Below are 21,297 nucleotides of genomic sequence, written 5' to 3' on the forward strand. Positions count from 1 at the left end.
AGGGTGTGGCCTACGTACACATTCCAAGGTAGCTTCTGCAGTCTTCCATCCAGGTCTGTGGTACCGAGCCAGGCACATGTCTGTGATTTCGGAGGTAGAGGCCAGAGGATCAGGAGTTCAAGGATATCCTTGGCTACACAGCAGGTTTAGGACAAACACAGACTTTATAAAAGAAACCAAACTGGGGCTGGAGGAATGGCTTAGCGGTTTGTCTGCAGAGCCAAAGGACCTAGGAAGGTTTGATTCCCCAAGACCCACCTAAGCCAGATGCACAAGGTGGCACATGTCTGGAGTTTGTTTTCAGTGGCTGGAAGCCCTGGCGCCCCCATTCTCGCCCTCCCTCTTTCTCTGTCCCCTACCTTGGGAGGGGGAAGGGAAGAAGAAAAAGAAGGAAGAGAAGGAGGAAGAGGGAAAATATAAGGGCTGGGAAAATGGTTCAGTGATTAAGGCACTTGCCTGCAGAGCCTAATGACTGGAGTTCGAGTTCCCAGTACCCATAAAAAGCCAGATGCACAAACTTTGCAACAGCTGGAGGCTGAGAGTGATGTGTTCTCTTGTCAGTTCAGACCAGCAGCTTGCTCTTTTTTTTTTTTTTTTTTTTTCTCGAGGTAGGGTCTCATTCTGGCTCAGGCTGACCTGGAGTTCACTCTGTAGTCTCAGAGTGGCCTCAAACTCACAGCGATCCTCCTACCTCTGCCCCCGAGTGCTGGGATTCCCGGTGCTAGGATTAAAGGCTTGCGCCACCACACCCAGCAAGACCAGCAGCTTGCTCTTATTCCGTGTGTGTGTGTGTGTGTGTGTGTGTGTGCGCGCGCGCGCGCGCACATGCGTGTGCATGTTGTGTGGCATATGCGCGTGCACGTACCTTTCTGGCGCCCCATGCCCTCACCACTCTTATGTGCTTTTGGGTCAGAGTCTCCTACTCGTTCTCTCCAGAACATTTTTTTGGTTTGTTTGTTTTTCGAGGAAGGGTCTCACTCTGGTCCAGGCTGCCCTGGAATTATCTATGTAGTTTCAGGATGGCCTTGAACTCTCAGCAATCCTCCTACCTCTGACTACCGAGGGCTGGGATTAAAGGCGTGCGCCACCACGCCCGGCTCACTGGAGACATTTAAAAATATATATATTTATTTATTCATCTGACAGAGAAAGAAGGGGAGAAAGAGAGAGAGAGAGAGAGAATGGATATGCCAGGGCCTCCAGCCACTGCAATCGAACTCCAGACGTGTGCGCCCCCTTGTGCATTCGGCTAATGTGGGTCCTGGGAAATTGAACCTGGGTCCTTTGGCTTTGCAGCCCTAACAGCTAAGCCATCCTCCAGCACCTCCCCCCTTTTTTTTTGAGAGAAAGAGAGAATGAGCATGCCAGGGCCTCTAGCCACTGCAAATGAACTCCAAGTGCATGTGCTACCTTGTGCATCTGGCTTACGTGGGTCCTGGGGAATCGAACCTGGTTTCTTTGGCCTTGCAGGGAAGCATCTTAACAGCTAAGCAATCTTTCCAACCATGGAACCATTTTTTAATGATTCTTTTTTATTTTAAATATCTTATTTATCTGAGTCGGTAAAAGCAGCAGAGAGAGAGAGAGAATGGGCACTGCAAATGAACTCCAGATGCACGTGCTGCCTTGTGCATCTGGATTATGTGGGTCCTAGGGAACTAAACTTGGGTCCTTGGGCTTTGCAGGCAAGGGCCTTAACTACTAAGCCATCTCTCTAGCCCTGATACTTTTCTAAATTAGTATTTGTTTACTTATTTATGTGCACATATAGAGAATGGGCGCACCAGGGACTCCATCAGCTGCAAAAAAAAAACTCTATTTTTTTTTTAAACATCTTTTTCTTTTATTTTATTTGCTTATTTATTTGAGAGAAATAGAGGCACGTAGAGGAGAGAAAGAGAATGGGTGCACAGGGCCTCTAGCCACTGCAAATGAACTCCAGGTTTATACACCACCTTGTGTATATGGCTCATGTGGCTACTGGAGAATTGAACCTGGGTCCTTCAGTTCACAGGGCAGGATCTTATCCGCTAAGCCATCTCTCCAACCTCCCCCCCCCCTTTTTTTTCATGATTCTGTAGTCTCTGCTCCCCTGTGGCTTGGGGTGACAGGCGCTTGTGGCCATCCCCAGCTAGTCATGTGGGTCCTGAAGATTCCAACCCTGCCAGTCTCAGGGCCCCTTGGGCCTTCATGCTCGTTCGTGAAGCTCGTTAAGTCCCCTGAGCTGTCTCTCCAACCCCAAGCGGCAGCTTTCCCTTGATCTAATGATTGCTTGGCTCCATGCTGCGCCCCAGCACCCCTGAGATGGCCTCCCTTCAGCTTTCCCTCCTGGCTTGGGAGACAGATAGATAGTCATAGGGCACTCAGGGAATGTGGAAGGCCAGAGGGCACCTGACCCAGCTTGGAAGGACAGGGAGGGCTTCCTGGAGAAGGGGATGCTGAGTTGATTTAAGGCATAGTGAGCCCCCTCTCATCAGTATGGCGAAAAGATACCCTCATCTATTAGTAGATAGAATGCAGGACTTTAGGGCTGAAGAGATGGCTTAGCAGTTAAGGTACTTGCATACAGAGTCTAAGGACCCAGGTTCGATTCTCAGGACCCATGTAAGCCAGATGGACAAGGTGGCGCATGCATCTGGAGCTCATTTGCAGTGGCTGGAAGCCCTGGTGTGCCCATTCTCTCTCTCTCTCCTTCTCTCTCAACATGGATAAATAAAATAAAATAATATTTAAAAAAATATTTATTTAGAGCCAGGCTTGGAGGCGCACTCCTTTAATCCCAGCACTTGGGAGGCAGAGGTAGAAGGATCACTGTGAGTTGAAAGCCACCCTGAGACGATATAGTGAATCCCAGGTCAGCCTGGGTCAGAGTAAGACCCTACCTCCCCCCCAAAAAAATAAATAAATAAAATAAAGAATTTATTAGGGCAATAGACACAGAGAGAAAGAGGTAGACACAGAGAGAATGAGTATGGGAATGCCAGGACCTTCTGCCACTGCAAATGAACTCCAAACACATGCGCCACTTTATCCATCCGGGTCCCAGGCACTCAAACCTGGAGAATCGAACCCAGGCCATCAGGCTTTGAAAGCAAGTGCCTTTAACCACTGAGCCGCACAGACAGTATTTCCAACACAAACTCAGCGAGCCAGCAGCAGGGGACAGCTAGATGTGACCAAGAATCCCTGATCCCTTTGGAAAATCACAGGCACTTTCCTGCAAGAGGAGGAAGCAGAGGAGTTCCCAAGTGCTGGGGTGGGCAGAGGCGGCGGGTTCCTGGCAGAGGGAGCCGCACCCGCCGTCACCCTGGGGAGGAATTATTCTCAGAGCTCAGCCCTCCCTTGACCTGTCCCCATCCCCATTCTACCCCACAGATTGGAAGGCCTTCCCTCCTACAAGCCACCAACCCCAAAGGCCAAGCTGGAGGAGCCAGAGATGGTGAGCTTTCTCTCCTGGAGCCTAGGCCGCCCTGACTCCATACCCAGCTTAACCCACTGGGACCAGACGGGGAAGGGACTGGGTTGACTGGGAAAGGGGAAAGACTACTGTGGAGGAATCCTGACATCCTTCCCCCTCCCACCACAGCCCTCCCAGCTCTTCACTTTGGGGGCCTCAGAGCACAGTCCACTAAAGACCCCCTACTTTGATGCTGGCGTCTCCTGTGCCGATCAGGTAGGCGCTCTGCAGAGAAGCGGGGCGGGGGGGGGGGGGTTGCAATCTGGGTGGAAGGACTGAAGATTGAGCCTGAGTCTTTAGTCACAGCTCGGGACATGGCACTGCAGGACTTAGGTCACAAGAAGAGACAAAATATCCAAGGACACCAAGCGAGAGAGTGAAGTCACTCCTTTTTGTTGTTGTTCATTTGTATTTATTTATCTGAGAGCGACAGACAGAGAGAGAAAGAGGGGGAGAGCGCGAATGGGCGCGCCAGGGCTTTCAGCCACTGCAAACGAACTCCAGATGCGTGCGCCCCCTTTGTGCATCTGGCTAACGTGGGTCCTGGGGAACTGAGCCTCGAACCGGGGTCCTTAGGCTTCACAGGCAAGCGCTTAACCACTAAGCCATCTCTCCAGCCTGAACTCACTTGTTTGAGCAGCTGCATTTGCCAGGGGCTATGCCTGCATCTGGAGCCAACCCTCCCCCCTCCCCCTCGGGCTCTCCTGGAAGTCAGGAGTCAGATTTGAAGGCTGAGATAAATTCAAGTTCCCAGGTTGTTTAGGCCTCAAGGCTAAGTAGCCAAAAATCAAGAGCTGGAGAGCTGAGCATGGTGGCGCACGCCTTTAATCCCAGCACTCGGGAGGCAGAGGTAGGAGGATCGCCATGAGTTCGAGGCCACCCTGAGACTCCATAGTGAATCCCTAGAGCTGGGCACCACGGACCAGCACTCAGGAGGCTGAAGCTGGAGGACCCCCACAAGTTCCTGGGGTTACATACAGAGTGAGACCCTGCCTCCAAAGAAAGAAACACAAGTTTGGAGTCAGGCCAGGCGTCATGGCGCATGCCTATAATCCAAGCACCTGGGAGGATAGCGGTTCAAGTTCATACTGTACCAGCCAGTAAATTGGAGGGCAGCCTGGGCTACATGGGACCCTTGTCTCACAAACAACATACACTGAGGGAATGGCTCAATCACTCCGTAAAGTGCTTGTCTAAATTTGGGACTAGCTTTGTGGTGGTGCATGCCTGTAATCTCAGTGTTGGGGAGACGGGAGGTTCCCTGGGGCAAACTGGCTGGTTAGATTAGCCAAATGAGCTAATTGATAGGTTCAGTGAGAGACCTCTCTCTCTCTCTTTTATTTTTTGGTTTTTCGAGGCAGGGTCTCACTGTAGCCCAGGCTGACCTGAAATTCACTCTGTAGTCTCAGGATGGCCATGAACTTGCAGCCATCCTCCTATCTCTGCCTCCCAGATGATGGGATTAAAGGCATGTGTCACCACGCCCTGCTAGAGGAAGATACTCAACATTGACCTCACAGGCAGGCATGCACACATGCGTTTGCACACACGCGCACCTACACACATACCCACATGCGTACCCCATGTGCACCTGCAACAACAGCAAGACTGAAAGACTGAGGCCAAAAGCTACTGGATAACAATAGCGCCGTGGCCCAGAGGCAAATGTGAGGCCTCGGGACACACAGGGGAAGGTCCATGCCTTGGTTTTGGATCAGGGATGACTTTGTGATTGTCAGAGAGCGGTTTGTCTCAGAGGAGAAAGGCTAACAGTGGTGAAATCGGGCCTGGCTGGCGCCAGGACAGGAGAGGATTCTCTCATGCTCACGAGATGACCTTGAGTTTCTGCCTGCTCCCCACCTCCAGGAAATGCCTCGGTATCATGAACTGCCTACCTTGGAAGAGCGGTCAGGGCCCTTGCTGCTGGGGGCCACAGGCCTGGTACCCCCCATCCTGGTATCCCCAGGGCCACCACCTACTGTGGAGGGGGTTTCCTTGGATCTAGAAGACGAGGAAGGGGATGAAGACGAGGAGGAAGACTTTCTGGACAAGATCAACCCCATCTACGACGCCCTGTCCTACCCCAGCCCCTCTGACTCCTATCAAGGCAAAGACTTTTTCGTGTCAAGGGCCATGTATGTGTGAGGTGCCATGGTCCTGGCCTCTCTCCCTTTGATCTCTTAGCTATCTGCAGGGATCTAGTTGCATCTTGACCTCTGGCCAAGCCACAGTCACCCGTACATTCCATCTGTGACTTCTTCATTACTAGCTCCATCCACCATGACCTCTAACCCATGATCGCTGACCCAGAGATCCCTGCGTTAACAGTGGGAACCTGAGACTTTCCTCTCGGCAAGCAGCGAGTTTACAGGATGGTTCTGCCCGACCTCTGACACTTCCCCAACCCCCCCACGGGGCTTCTCTTTTCAGAATGAGACCCTTTGACCGTGCCACTACTATCCTACCCACATCTCGCAGCTTTCCCTAAAGAAGACCCCAGACCTCTGACTTGTCTTAAGCAATGAAGTCCCCAAAAGGTCTATGAGCCCCGGGGGCTCCCTGCTGCTCAGACCTGAGCCCTCCAGGCAGCAGTGCCCCACCTTCAGTCTCCCCAACCATGCTCCCCAAAAGTGGAAAGAGAGGGGCTTCCCCCGTGGAAGGTACAACTTCCCCCATCTCCACCCTCCTGCAGGCAGGAGTCTCAGGGCCCAAACCTTCCCCCTCATTCCTCAGCAACACCCCCACCCCTGCTCCTCAGCTCCTGTCTACAAAGCATGAAGGAGTGAGTCTCATGCAATGTGCCTTGCCACCCAGGTTTGGGAAGAGAATTTTCTGTGAACCTTGAAGACTACTAAATCTCTTTGACCCTTGTTGGAGGGGAAAGTAGAGCATCTGGGTTGAGAGTAGGGCAATGATGTTTTGTAAGCATTTCCTACAAAATATGAGTTTATACTTTGACTGGGTCTCATGTTTTCTGTGGGGAGTGAAGGGAGTGGGTGACTCAGGAATGGAGGTGGTTCTTCTGCCCTGTATCAGCATATGTCAATGCTCTGACATATGGGAATTTGGGAGTCTCCCCCAAATTCTTTTTTTTTTTTTTTTTTTTTTTTTTTGATGTAGGGTCTTACTCTAGCTCAAGCTGACCTAGAATTCACTAGTCTCAGTGTGGCCTTGAGCTCATGGTGGTCCTCCTACCTCTGCCTCCCGAGTGCTGGGATTAAAGGCCTGCGCCACCATGCCCGACTCATTCCTCCCCCATCTCCCCTCAGATAGGGTCTCACTCTAGCCTGGGTTGTCCTGGAATTCACTCTGTAGTCCAGACTGATCTCAATTCATGGTGATCCTCCTACCTCAGCCTCCTGAGTGCCTGGGATTAAAAGTGCACCACTACACCGGCTCTTTCTTTTCTCTGTCTTATGAATTCAAATAATTGAAATCCACACACCAGAGGGTAAGGTTTGGAGAGATTTTATTAGACTAAGAAAAGGAGAGTATAAAAAGACAAGAACGAGTTAAAGCCCACCTAGAGAACCAAACTGGAGTCACTGAATGGGGGCTGAGCTCACCACCCTGACACCAAGTTTTCTTTTTTTTTCTTTTTTGTTGTTTTTTTCCGAGGTAGAGTTTCACTCTAGCCCAGGCTGACCTGGAATTCACTATGTAGTCTTAGGGCGGCCTCAAACTCTCAGCGATCCTCTTACCTCTGCCTCCCGAGTGCGCTCGGCATGACACCATGTTTTGAGGACTCAGCTGCCCATCCACAATGCCAGGTTCAGGTTTACTGCTTCCCAGAATCTTATTTGAATGGCAAACTCCTTTCAAAGGGAGGGACTCAGGTTGAGTTACTTACACCTATAATCCTAGAAGCAGTATCCCTTTCTAACCTCATTCCCTATTTTTATTTTGGGGGCCCAATCACCCTAAAATGCCTCAGCAAGGTAGGGCATGAGGGAAATGAATTGGAGCTCCAGACCTTGAAGGAATGAGTGAGCTATAAGTCAAAACAAAGGGGAAGGCAAAGACAGCGCCTACCCCCTCAGTTGATCTGGTAAAGCTACATCGGCTAACCCCAAAACGATGGACCTGGGAGGATGGATGGAGAGCTGTCTGGAGCATGCTTTTTTAATGAAAAGGAAACTGTAATGGCAATCTAATGAGTCATGCACAGAAATAAACGAAGCAAAGTTTAAAATAGCAGGAACTAGCTAAGAGGGGCTCAGATTTAGTGAGGAAATGGCAAGAATAGGCCAAGAGCTAAGCTGGGGGTGGGAAAGCATGCTCTGGAGGTGGAGGCAGAAGTTCAAGGTCATCCTTGGCTACACCGGGAATTCAAGGCCAGCCTGGGATACATGAGCCCTTAACCAGAGAGACCGTGGGGTGCTGCTTGGAAGGCTAAGGTAGGAGGACTGTCAGAGTTCAAGGCCAGCCTGGGTTATACAGTGAGCTCCAGGCAAACCTGAGCTAAGAGCCAGATCCAAGCTCAAAAAGAGAAGGGGGAAGGGGAGGGCTGAGATGGGTTAACGGGTAAGGTAGCTTGCCTGCAAAGCCAAAAGACCCAGGCTCCATTTCCCCGGACCCACATAAGTCAGATGCACAAGGTGGCGCATGTGTCTGGAGTTTGTTTGCAGTGGCTGGAGGCCCTGGCACACTCATTTTCTTTCTGTCTCTCTCTCGCGCTCTCTCAAATGAATAAAATTTTTTAAAAAAAAATTTTTTCTTAAGAGGAGCCGAGCGTGGTGGCTCACGCCTTGCATCCCAGCACTCTAGAGGCAGAGGTAGATGGACTGTTGTGAGTTCGAGGCCAGCCTGAGACTACATGGTGAATTCCAGGTCAGCCTAGGCTAGCGTGAGACCTTGCTTCGAGAAGCCAAAAATAAACAAGTAAAATTAAATAAAAATTAATAAGCAAAAAAAAAAAGAAGAACAACAACAACAACCACCAAGAATAGGCTAAACGCAAAATTCTTAAGGTTTTAAAAGGAGCCCAAGGCACAATGGGTATTAAATAAATCTAAATGAATGACCCGAAAGGACGATCATCAGAACTAGGAGGCGGGCTAAGGGAGCCTGGGGAGCTTGACAGCAAATTAGAGAACGGCCGCAGGGATGATCTAAGTGAACGGGCAGAAACAGGCTAAAGGGAGTTCGGGAAATGAAGCTGAAATGAATGGGGCGTGGGGGGTGAGGGAAATGCATGCTGGGTAGTGGGAAAGGAATGAATGGGCCAAAGATAGACGCCGCAGTGACGCCGCCGGGGAACCGGCAGCATGATGGGTAACAAAAGGGGGAGGCATTGTGGGTAACCCCGGAGCTGGGCACGGTTCAGCCGGCAGGTGGGGAAAAAAATCCGCACCCCCTCCGCCCCCACAAACAAGGGCACTGTGGGAAGGGTCAGCACTTCCGGTCTTGTGGGGAGGGGGTGACTCGAGCGGACCAGGAGTCCGGAGGGACAGAGCGCCCGTCCCGCGGTGCCTGGTGGGACGCGAGGCCTGACCTTGCTGCCTAGCAGCGTCTGCCGCGCAACCCACCTTCGCCCGCGCCCCTTGACCCTGCACTCTCAGCCAATGGGAGACTGAGGCGGGTGTGCGTCATCGCTATTGTCCAATCGGGATCCCTAAAACTAGCAGCGCATTCGCCAATTACCACAGCCTTCGCTGAGGGGCGGGGCCTGGAGGAGTAGGGAGGAGACGCACCAATGGGCGTTGCCGAGCTAACGGTATAGCCCAATAGCGTGGCAGCCGTCCGGGGACCCGCGGCGGCGCGAGCCAATGAAGAAGGTGTTGGCCGGCTTGCGCGTGAGAGCCAATAGGAAAGGCGTATCAGCGAGGTGGGCGGGATTTGTCTCCAGACGTCCAATAGTAAGCCCGGACTTTGAGGGCCCAGTGGACTCTGAACCAATGGGCTCTGCGTGGGGCGGGGACGCGGCGGTGGCTGCGGCGGCAGCGGGTTCGGTTGCGCGCGGCGCACGGGGTAGGAACCTGAGCCCAGGCCGGGGAGCAGGCGCCGCCGCCGCCGCCGCCTCCAGTGAGCACGGGGATCCGCTGCAGGGTTGGGGCGGGGCGGTGTGGGGGGGGAGGAGGGGGATGTTGGCTGAGGGTGAGACCCCTGACCTTCGCCCCCTGACCTGTCCCCCTCGCAGACGACCATGGGGAACGTGCTGGCCGCCAGCTCGCCGCCCGCAGGGCCGCCGCCGCCTCCCGCGCCGTCCCTCGTGGGGCTGCCGCCACCTCCGCCTCCGCCGCCGGGCTTCACGTTACCGCCGCTCGGGGGCGGCCTGGGCGCCGGGGCGAGCTCGGCTCGGGGTTCGGAGCGGACTGCCGGAGGTGCGGTCACTGGCGCTGCAGGGGCGGCCGACGATGGGGCCTGCGGCTGTCTGCCCAATCCGGGCACGTTCGAGGAGTGCCACCGGAAGTGCAAGGGTGAGGGGAGGGGAAGGGGGGAGGGCCCCCCAGTGGGGAGGGGGCGTGGTGGGCCGCGTCTCGGTGGGGCTAGAGCCTGGACCCTGGGACCTTGGGAATTGGCGCGCACCATTGCAAGTCATTTAGCTCAAGGTGGAACCTTGGACTTGGGGCATTGGAAGCATGGTATCTCCAATGGTGGAGCACCCCCCCCCCCAGGTAGAATGGCACAGCAGTAAAGTCCTAGGGGAGCTCTAGAGCCCACCACCACCACACCGGGCCCAACCCATGTCAGACTGCCTACCGTGATCGAGAAGGGAACTGAGGCCCAAGGTCACAGTGTCTGCACGGGATGCAAGCCATGGCTTCAGGATCCTGTTTCAGGGTCATCGTGATCACACTAGGTGTGGGCCTAGCGAGCACGAATACTCAGTACGGGTTAGCTTGTTAAGTCCTTGGAGCAAATAGGAGGAGTGAGGCTCCCCATCTTACAAATGAGGAGTAAAGTGTGAGGCTGGCTGAAGTCACCCAGCGTGATGGCACTGGGCTTTGGAGACAGGCAGAGAAAGGCGTTGGTCCCATCCCCTAGGCAGAACTGCATCTACTGGTTGGGACACTTTCGTGAAATGTGGGACGTAGGGACAGAGCTGGGTTTGGAGGGAAGGAAGGAGGGCAGTGGCCTGTGTTTAGGGTGGAGTCTAACAGAGTCTCTCTTCCCCAGAGCTGTTTCCCATTCAGATGGAGGGTGTCAAACTTACAGTCAACAAAGGGTTGAGTAACCGTTTCCAGGTGAGCCTTCTTGGTTCCTTGGTCCTCCAGAGATCATGTACAGACATACAGTTCCTCAGACTAAGGGGGATAGGCACCTTAGTACTTGAAAAGAGTTAAGGGATAGCCAAGTGCGGTGGCCCACGTCTCTAATCCCAATACTTGGGAGGCCAAAGTCCCAGGTTAGGCTGGGCTCCAGAGGGAGACCCTGACTCAGAACATAAAGCTATTGGATACCTTTCAAGTTGAGTACTCAGTGGGGCCAGGAGGGAAATGCCAGATGTGTGTCCCACTGGCTCGCCTTTAGTGGCCCCTAATGTAGTCAGGCCAAACCTCTGGTTTTGGTTGCAATGCTAGTATGGAACCCTTGGGTTTCTCTGTTGGTAACAGAATCCTATAGCTGAGCCCCAGCCTCACACCCCCAGTTTTAATCTCCTGCCCCATCCAGGTACCCTATCCTTACCCTCTCTGGTTGTCAAGAGCAACACCTCACGGCTCGCTTTCTTCTCCTAGGTGACCCACACAGTAGCCCTTGGCACAATTGGGGAATCCAACTACCACTTTGGGGTCACATATGTGGGGACAAAGCAGCTGAGTCCCACAGAGGTGAGGTTCATCTTGTCATTCTTTCACTGTGTCTTTCCTTGAACACACAGGTAGCCACACGCCCAGCTCAGGAGTTTGGTGGGGCAGAGGTCAGAGCAGCCAAGAATGCTGTGGGTGTTGGGAGATAGGGCTGGGCCTGGGTATGGTAACATGAGAATAACCTTCCGATGTGACACCCCTGAGTCGTTACTGTCTGCCTGACCCAGTGCTGGGTGATGCTGGAGTTATCCCCAAAACTTCAGCAGTCCTGTCACTGAACATCCCTGGCCCAGATGGGCCCTGGGTGTAGGGATTTGAGTGGCAAGCTACATGCTTGGACATCCTCTAGGGGGCGCAGGAGGACCACAGAGCGATTTGACAAGTCTGAGGGATGCTTTAGGCTTCACCCTCCCAAGGCCATGGAAGGCTGGACACTGAAGTTAGCTAGGAGTGGGAACTGGTACTGAATTAGATATCTGCTTATATCACCTGTCTACTGTTTTGTTGGTTTTTTTGTTTGGTTTTGTTTTGTTCTGGCTTTTTGGTGTATTGTTTGGTTGGTTGGTTTTTTGAGATAAGGTCTCACTCTAGCTCAGGCTGACCTGGAATTCAGTATCTAGTCTCAGGGTGATCCTCCGACCTCTGCCTCCCAAGTGCAGGGATTAAAGTATGGCTGGCCTTGAACTCAGATCCTCCTACCTCTGCTTCCAAGTGCTGGGATTAAAGGTGTGCACCATGCCCTGCCTTTTTTTTTTTTTTTTTTTTTTGAGACAGGGTCTCATGTTTGTAGCCAAGGATGACTGTAGTCTTCTGATCCTCCTGCCTCTACCTCCCAGGCGCTGGGTTGCATTCCTGTGCTGCCATACCCATCTCATGTGGTGCTGGGGATGTGGGCTTCCTGCCTGCCAGGCGAGCGCCCTCCCACCTGAGGTCCACCCCCAGCCTCTACCCATGTCCTCTCAGGTTTTACTCAGAAAACCCAGCTAGGTGCGGTGGCACATGAAGGGTTAATAGCCTTCCCTGAAAACTAGAGGGAACTAAAGAGTTAATAACTAACCTTAAGATCAGAAGGCCATAAAGAAGGAGACAGCCAGTCCTCCCTAGACAAGTCTGCAAAAAAAAAGCTTATTCTGAGCAAGGACACGAATAACTTCCATTCTTTATCTGCTTCCCTTGGACCTGCGGCTGGTTCAGGCTGCTTGTCTTAGGGTCCTCCTCGTAAGTTTGAAGCCCAGCCTGACTCACAGCTGAAGCCTTCAGCATGGACCTGTCATCCCAGTACTTGGGAGGCTGCAGCAGGGAGTTGCTGAGTTATGGGCCAGCCTGGGCCACATAGTAACACAAAAAAACCTCAAGCTGAGCTTGATGGGGCAAGCCTATTGTAGCAGTCAGCCTCAGGTTGCTGGGTTGAAACTTCCAGACCAGGCACAGTTATGGGAGGAAGAGGTTTATTGAAGCTTACAGATTCAGGGTAAGTTTCATAATGGCATAAGAAGTTGTTCCTGCCCACCCCCTTTCAGTTTTTTTTTATTTTCATTTTTTAATTTATTTATTTGAGAGAGGGACAGAGAGAAGGAGAGAGAGAATGGGCGCGCCAGGACCTCCAGCCGCTGCAAATGAACTCCAGATGCATGCTCCCCCTTGTGCATCTGGTTTATGTGGGTCCTGAGGAATCGAACTGGGTCCTCTGGCTTTGCAGGCAGATGCCTTAACTGCCAAGCCATCTCTCCAGGCCCCCCTCCCCGTTTTTCACAGATCCGAGCAGAAAGAAAAGATACTACCAACACTATAAGCAAGCACACTCCAGGAACTCCGTAATGACAGAACTCACGCACTTGCCATGTCCTTAGACTGGAATTTCCCAAACACACTTTCGGGCTGGACCCTAGGATCCAACCCCAGTGATTCCTCCTCTGGCCAGGTAGCTGGAGATGTAAGTTAGAAGCTTTAAGAAACTCCTGAATGTTTGTAGGGACATCCATTCAAACTACCACACCTATAATCCCAGCACTTAGAAGCCGGAGACAGGAGGAAGGAGTGAGGTCAGCCTGGGCTATATAGTGAGGCTCTGTCTTAGCTAAAACAAGGATCTGTACCTGGATTCTCTGCCCAGGACACGGGCAGCCATGGGACTGTCAGTCCAGTGGGGCAGTGACACGTGTTCCCAGGGAGTGACAGCTCAAGGTGGGCAGGGCTAAAAGCAGGAGGCTCAAAGGCTGTGGGAGCCCAGAGGTGGACACGGACTGACTCAGCCCACAGCCTGAGGAAGGGCCTTGTGGAGGAGATGCCAACGTGAAGCCAGCTCGTGCTCGTGCCCTTCCCCCTCTGGCTCTAAGCTGCCCTCTGCTCGCAGGCGTTTCCGGTGCTGGTGGGCGACATGGACAACAGCGGCAGCCTCAACGCACAGGTCATCCACCAGCTGAGCCCCGCGCTCAGGTCCAAGGTGGCCATCCAGGTGAGGCGTGGGGTGGCCGTGGCCCACTGCCCTCCCCGGGGCGGGCTCGCTCTCGGCTCACGGCACGGCTCATGCGCCCCCTCTCCCGCAGACCCAGCAGTCCAAGTTTGTGAACTGGCAGGTGGACGGGGAGTACCGGGGTTCTGACTTCACAGCCGCCGTCACCCTGGGCAACCCAGACGTCCTGGTGGGTTCAGGTAAGAGGTGGGGAGGGGTCACAGAGCCCTTGTTCCAGCTTGCCCTGGCAGATAGGATGGCCTGTCTGGCTTCCTGTCCTGCCCTCTTCAGAACAGCAGAGAGCTGCAGGCGTGGTGGGCACCCCTGCGACCCCAGCTAGCTCTCTTGAGGCTGAGGCTGGGCGGTCAGGAGGTCGGGGCCAACTGGGCTTAAGTCCCCAAATCAGAACTCAAACAAGTGGGGCTGGAGAGATGGGGTAAAGGTTAAGGCACCTGCCTGTGAAGCGTAAGGACCTAGGTTCAGTTCCCCAGGAGCCGCATAACCCAGATGCACACAGTGGTGCATGCAGCTGGAGTTCACTTGGAGTGTCTAGGGGTCCTGGCATGTCGTTTCTCTGTCTCTCAATCTGCCTCTTTCTCAAGTAAATAAACATGGTGTATGGTGGTACACGCCCATAATCCCAGCACTAGAAGGCTGGGGCAAGAGGACTATAGGTTCAAGGCCAGCCTGCTGTATGTAGTGCAGCCCTGCCTGTCAGAAAAGGGGTGTGTGCTACAGATACTTCTTAGCAGGTAAGGTGCTTGCCTGCAAAGCCAAAGGACCTCGGTTCAATTCCCCAGGACCCACGTAAGTCAGATGCACAAGGGGGCAGGCACATGTGTCTGGGTTTTGTTTGCAGTGGCATATATCTTTAATACTAAAGACAGCCAGGCATGGTGGCTCATGCCTTTAATCCTAGCACTCAGGAGACAGAGGAAGGAGGATTGCCGTGAGTTCGAGGCCACCCTGAGACTACATAGTTAATTCCAGGTCAGCCTGAGCCAGAGTGAGACCCTACCTCGGAAAAAAAAAAAAAAAGAAGAAGAAGCAAGCAAGCTAGGTGTGGTGGCTCACGCCTCCATAGTGAATTCCAGGTCAGGGCCAGGCATGGTGACGTACACCTTTAATCCTAGCACTCAGGAGGCAGAGGTAGGAGGAACGCCATGAGTTCAGGGCCACCCTGGGACTACAGAATTCCAGGTCAGCCTGGGCTAGAGCGAGACCCTACCCTGGGTGTGGGGGGATTTCATTTAAGGGCTGTAGAAATTGTTCAGTGGTTAATGGCACTTTCTTGCAAAATTTGGTGGCCCAGGCTCAAATCCTCAGTACCCACATAAAGCAGATGCACAAAGTGGTGCAGCATCCAGAGTATGTTTGCAGTGGCATAAGGCCCTGGTACACGCATTCCCTCTCCTGTTCTCTCCTCTCTCCCTCCCTCTCTCTCTCTCTCTCTCTCTCCCTCCCTCTCTTTCTCCCCCTCCCTCCCTCCCTCCCTCCCTCCCTCCCTCCCTCCCTCCCTCCCTCTCTCTCTCTCTCTCTCTCTCTCTCTTTCATTCTCACTTGCTCTCCTTGCAAATAAAGACACTTTTAAATATTAAGGGCTGGAGAGGTAGTTCAGCATTTTGAGGCACTTTGCCATAAATCCTAACAACCCAGACCCACGTAAAGCCAGATGCAGAGTAACACGTGCGTCTGGACCCTACCTACCAAAAGCACAATTCTAAAGGGGGTTGCAGAGATGGCTCCGGGGTTAAAGGCACTTGCTTGCAAGGTCTTGGCAGCCCGAGTTTGCCCCCCCCCCCCCGGACCCCACGTAAAGCCAGGTGCACGTAGTGCTGCATGTGTCAAGTTCGTCTGCAGCAGCTGGAGGCCCAAGCATGCCCATTCCTCTCCATTTTCCCTCAAGTATTTTAAAAATAAAGAGGGCTAGAGAAGTGCCTTAGCAGTTGAGGTGCACTGTGAAGCCTAAGGACCCAGGTTCAATTCCCCAGAACCCACATAAGCCAGCTGTACATGATGGGGCACACACATCTGGAGCTTGTTTGCAATGGCGAGAGGCCTTGGTGTGCCCATTCTCTGTCTTTTTCTCCCCGTCTAATCAACTTTAAAATTAAAAAGAAAAAAAAAAGCTCAGCTTGGTAGTATACACCTTTAAAAGCAAATGAGGGCTGGAGAGACGGCTTAGTGGTTAAGCACTTGCCTGTGAAGCCTAAGGGGGAGGAACCTGAATCTGATGGCTTGTTTGTTTTGTAATTTATTTGACAGAAAGAGGGGGAGAGAATGGGTGCACCAGGACCTCTAGCCACTGCAGATGAACTCCAACTCCCTTGTGCATCTGGCTAGTGTGGGTCCTGGGGAATCAAACCTGAGTCCTTTGGCTTTGTAGGCAGATGCCTTAACCACTAAGCCATCCCTCCAGCCCCTGGTTTTGGTATTTTGAAGTAAGGTCTCACTGTAGCCAGGCTGTCATGGAATTCACTACGTAGTCTCAGGGTGGCCTTGAATTCACGGCAATTTTCCTACTTCTGCCTCCTGAGTGCTGGGATTAAAGGCGTGTGCCACTACGCTTGGCTTTGTGTGTGTGTGGTTTTTTTTTGTTGTTGTTGTTGTTGTTGTTTAATTTGTGTTTGTTTGTTTATTTATTTATTTATTTAAGAGTGACAGAGAGAGAATGGGCACACCAGGGCCACCAGCCACTACAAACAAACTCCAGATGCATATGCCACCTTGTGCATCTGGCCTATGTGGATCCTGATGAATCGAGCCTTGAAACAGGGTCCTTAGGCTTCACAGACAAGCACTTAACCGCTAAGCCATCTCTCCAGTCCTGTTGTTGCTTTTTGTTGTTTTATTTTTCCGGGTTGAGTCCTGGTCCTATCCTAGGCTGACCTGGAAGTCACTCTGTAGTCCCAGGCTATCCTTGAACTCACAGTGATCCTCCTCCTCCAAGCCTCCCAAATGCTGGGGCTAAAGGACAGTTTGTTGTTGTTTTAATTCTCTTTATTATTGACAAGTTCCATAACTATAGAAAATAAACCATGATAATTCCCTCCCTCCCTCCCTCCAGTTTCCCCTTCACCATCGACTCTTCATCATACCCCCCCCCCCCCGTCTCCCTTTTATTTTGATGTTATGATCTTTTCCTCCTATTATAGTGGTCTTGTGTGGGTAGTATCAGACATTGAGAGATCATGGATGACCCGGCCATTTTTTGATCGTTTTTTTTCCTTCAACTTTGTACTTTTGGCTGCTGGGTCTGTCTTCATCCACTCAGTGTGTCTGTGGAATTGCCCTGTGCTGAGAGTATGGTGGTGAACTGAGCATGCTTCTGGAAGTTTCCATCCCAGTAAGCCTCTCTAGTAAAGTAGCATGTGGAACTGTTCAGATGAGGGTTGGGAATGTGGCTCCATGGTTGAGCACTCGCCTAGCCTCTCCCTCTCCAAGGCCCTGGGTTTGATGCCCAGTACTGGGAGAGAGTGTCATTTGGGGATGCAGAGAAAGAAAGAGACCTCATTCTGTAGCTGACATTTGACCCAAGTTTGAAGGATGTGAAGGAGCCGGGCAGATACATGGGAAAATGCTTGTCGGTCTGTGGAAGTATCTGGAAATTAGAGCGGTAGGGTTTGCAGATGGGTGTGGTGGTTAAGAGAAGAATGGGGTGAGTTTGGATTCGAAAGGCAGAAGGTTTGGTGGCTCTGTCCTGCTGTTCATACTGTCAGGGGAGGCAAGCTCGTGACCCCAAGTTTTGGGGGTGTGGGGTTGGGGAACTAGGGCTGGTTTGCAGTCTCTGCCTGTGTCCAGGGAAACGTAGTTTCCAAAGGAAAGAACCGGTCACCCCTCCAGGAAATAGGAGCAGTCCCCTGAGGAGCAAGACAGAGCCAGCAGTAGAGAGGGAAGGGTGGCCACATGGCAAATTCCAGAAGCCCAGTGCGCTGGGGCAGGTGAACCTCTGAGGGAGGCTGGCTCCGGCACCTCATGGGACAGGGTCAGCTGTGGCCTGTCCCTGCCGGCTTGACCGGCACGCCACTACGAGCTTTTCCACAGTTCATGCTGCGTGTGCTGCTTGGAGTGGCTCGTGCGGGCCTTCCGTAGCTGCCCGTCCTCGGTCATCGCCTTCTCAAAGGCCTTCCCCAACGTGGTGCCCGCACTTTGCACTGAGTCGCCTTCCCCTGTCCCTAGGGTTTGTCCCACTTCCCTCTGAAGTGTCCCCGGCCGCTGTCTTCACAGTACTGTCCGCTGCACTGGCTGGGCCGGCTGTGCTCCTAACACAGTCACAGTGGGCGCTCCCGGCGTGGGGCTGCCAGTCCCTCTTGTACATCCGCTTGCGGTGCTAGAGATGGCGCCGGGTGCTTGTGACTGTTAGACAGGCCCTACCACTCGTTGACGTCCCCACCTCAAGACACCACCCCCATTTTTTTTTTCCCCATTTTGTTTTTCTAGGTACAGTCTCGCTGTCGCCCAGGTTGATCTAATACTGTGTAGTCTCAGGGTGGCCTCGAACTCACCACAGTCCTCCTACCTCTGCCTCCTGAGTGCTGGGGTTAAAGACGTGCGCCACCACGCCCGGCTAAGACCCATATTTTTCCCCTTCCTTACATGTGTCCGTAGTACATTTTGTGTCTGTCTTTGCGTGGTCACCCTAGCCGTGGGTACGGGGTGGACGGACAGGCTGTGAGGGAAGCAGCTCAGTGGCTCCTTCAGCAGCCCTGTGAGCTACGCTGCCACGACCCCGTCTTCCTGAGGCCCAGAGAAGGGAGCAGGGCGCACGCAGAGTCAGACTGTTCTGTTCTGCAGTGCAGCCCGTGTGCTGTGCCCCTGCTTGGGCTGGTCATTTGATGCCCCCGACACCAGCCTGGACCCCAGGGCCGCCCGCACTTGCCCCTTGGTTATGTGACCCAGACATTAACAGTACCGGGCTGAGCACCCCAGGCACCAACGGCAACAGCAGCTCGCGCACTCGTCATCCCAGTGCTCAGAAGACAGGCAGGGATCCAGTCAGAGGCTGGTCTGGAGATGGCTTAGTGGTTAAGGTGTTTGTCTGAGAAGCCAAAAGACCCAGGTTCAATTCCCCAGGATCCACATAAGCCAGATGCACAAGGTGGTGTGTGCATCTGGAGTTCATTTACAGTGGCTGAGGGTCCTGGTGTGCTCATTCCCTCCTTCTCTGTCAAATAAATAAGCCACCTTGAGCTTGACCTAGATTCTCAAGTGAAGCCAGGAATGGTCACACATGACTGTCATCTCAGACCTTGGAAGGTTGAGGCAGAAAGATTACCACCAAGTTCCAGGACAGCCTGGACTACACAGGACAGCAAGGTTTGGAGGTGTGGTTCAGTTGATGAGGGGCTGGGCCATAACTCAGGGCTAGAGCCTTTGCTCAGCATGTCCAGGCAGGGCCCATCCCTAGCACCCCGCCACACACACACACACTATCTATCTATCTATCTATATAGATGCCTAAGGAATCAGATTTGATTTCTCACATAAGCCAGATGCATGCATTTAGAGTTCAGTTGCAGTGGCTGAGGCTCTGGAGTGCCAATTTCCTCTCAGTATCTCTCTCTTCCTCTCAAAAAAAAAAAAAAAAAAAAAAAAAAACCTTAAAAATTCTGGTGTGAAGCCGGGTAAAAGCACATGCCTTTAATCCCAGCACTAAGGAGGAATAGGTAGAAAAATCTCAATGAGTTCAAGGTCATCCTGAAACTACATGGTGAATTCCTGGACACCCTGGGCTAGAGTGAGACCCTACTTTGAAAAAGAAAAAAGAGATAATTAATATATTAACATTGTAGTGTAAGCCGGGCATGGTGGAGCACACCTGTAATCCCAGCACAGGGGAGGCAGAGGTGGGAGCATCACTGAGTTCAAGGCCACTGTGAGGCTTCATAGTGAATTCCAGGTCAGCGTGGGCTGTGGTGTGAAGCAGTGAGACTCAGGTGGAAGTAGGCTCTCACTGCCCTCTCCCCACAGGCATCCTGGTCGCACACTATCTCCAGAGCATCACACCGTGCCTGGCACTGGGGGGCGAGCTCGTCTACCACCGGCGGCCTGGCGAGGAGGGCACAGTCATGTCTCTGGCCGGGAAATACACGTGTGAGCCTGGGACGCTGCAACTAAGGGAGGAAGGGCTGGGCTGGGACCCTGAGGCTCTGGGTTCCCCTGCCTGTGTCCCCCTGGTAATCCTCCCCCCCACTCCATCCTGCATTTTGCAGTGAACAACTGGTTGGCAACAGTGACGTTGGGCCAGGCAGGCATGCATGCGACATATTACCACAAAGCCAGTGACCAGGTGAGTGGGAGGGGACCCCTCACCTCTGGGTGTGCTTCCTGGGCTGGGGGAGTTTGAACTGAGGGGGGAAGCTCACTCCTGGGTGTGGCCTGGCTCCCTCAGCTGCAGGTAGGTGTGGAGTTCGAGGCCAGCACAAGGATGCAGGACACCAGCGTCTCCTTCGGGTACCAGCTGGATCTGCCCAAGGCCAACTTCCTCTTCAAAGGTATAGAACTTCTCCACTTGGGAAAGAAAGAGAGGGTGACCCAGCTTGTGGAGGTGCTGTGGGAGACGAGAAGTTGGCAGTGTGCTGGGACTTTGTGTGCCTCCAAATTCCCCAGGGAGGTGTGTTGACCAATGGACGCTGGGGCCCACTTGGTGCATCTGATGGATGCTTAAGGCCGAGCTGCTTCTGCCCAGCCTCTGCACCCGGCCTTCCTCAGCCTGCCCAGCCCATTCCTCCCACCACAGTGTGAATTGAAGCCCTAGAAGGTTCCACAGCCGTGATGTGATCCAAAGCGAGGCTGGCTGACCAGGTCTTCGTGGACCTCAGTGGTGGGCACTGTCCATCGTAGGGGACCATCTGGTGGCCCGGGGCGGGGCTCTGCAGGGGCCGTTCGGCCTACTCTACCTCCCTGTCTACTCATGACCCCCCTGCTCCATGGTCACCTGGGGAGGGGCACTAAGTCCAGGCCTTCTGCTTCTGTCCCATGCTTTCTAGACCTTCTGCCCGGGTGGAGACAGCTTCCATCCTGGGGCCACTGCTGAGGTTCTAGAGCCAAGAACTGGGAGCTGGGGGGAACGAGCCCTGCACGGCCCGGCCGAGGTGGCAGAGCGTCCCCCCACTTAGGCTCGCTGCTGTTCCACAGGGTCCGTGAACAGTAACTGGATCGTGGGCGCCACGCTGGAGAAGAAGCTGCCCCCCCTGCCCCTGACGCTGTCCCTGTGCGCCTTCCTGAACCACCGCAAGAACAAGTTCCTGTGCGGCTTCGGCCTGACCATCGGCTGAGCTGCGGCCCGCGCCCCGCGCCTCACCCCCTCCCCGCAGAGCCCGCAGCGCCGCCCTCCTGCCCTCCCTCCCGGGTCGGCAGCGGGAAGGAGAAGGAGGGCCCAGCCCAGGAAGGGATCCTGGAACCCAGGGGACACGTTAGGGTCCCGAGCGCTGGAGGGCAGTGTGCCCAGGGGGCTCGGGGGCGCTCATTCCGAGTGCCCAGGCAGAGGCGGCCGGACAAGCTCAGGGAGGAGTGGCATGGCGTCCCCATCCTCCCCAAGGGGCCCTGGCAGCCCCGAGGGCAGTGGAGGAGCACCCGGTCCACCAGGCCGCCCCCTTTTCCCTCCACCCCTCCATATAAATCATGTTTATAAGTTA

The 21,297-nt window shown here is 53.6% G+C and overlaps 2 protein-coding genes across 2 annotated transcripts in view; both read left to right on the top strand.

The window, feature by feature from the left end:
• Positions 1-6,415, top strand: part of Nectin2 (nectin cell adhesion molecule 2) — a 44,881-nt gene extending 38,466 nt beyond the window's left edge. Inside the window, exons 7-9 of the mRNA XM_045134456.1 lie at positions 3,376-3,439; positions 3,587-3,673; positions 5,324-6,415. Of these exons, the coding sequence (XP_044990391.1) occupies positions 3,376-3,439; positions 3,587-3,673; positions 5,324-5,602 (430 nt within the window). The 3' untranslated portion in view covers positions 5,603-6,415. The remainder of the gene's footprint in view (positions 1-3,375; positions 3,440-3,586; positions 3,674-5,323) is intronic.
• Positions 6,416-9,602: 3,187 nt separating this feature from the next.
• Tomm40 (translocase of outer mitochondrial membrane 40) lies at positions 9,603-21,297 on the top strand. Its single transcript, XM_004670364.3, has 9 exons — positions 9,603-9,876; positions 10,577-10,644; positions 11,137-11,229; positions 13,562-13,663; positions 13,755-13,860; positions 19,631-19,753; positions 19,873-19,949; positions 20,052-20,154; positions 20,798-21,297. The coding sequence occupies exons 1-9, from the start codon at positions 9,603-9,605 to the stop codon at positions 20,935-20,937; spliced, it is 1,086 nt and encodes a 361-aa protein (XP_004670421.1). The 3' UTR covers positions 20,938-21,297.

Source organism: Jaculus jaculus, chromosome 14 (assembly GCF_020740685.1).
Source record: "Jaculus jaculus isolate mJacJac1 chromosome 14, mJacJac1.mat.Y.cur, whole genome shotgun sequence".
Lineage (NCBI taxonomy): Eukaryota > Metazoa > Chordata > Mammalia > Rodentia > Dipodidae > Jaculus > Jaculus jaculus.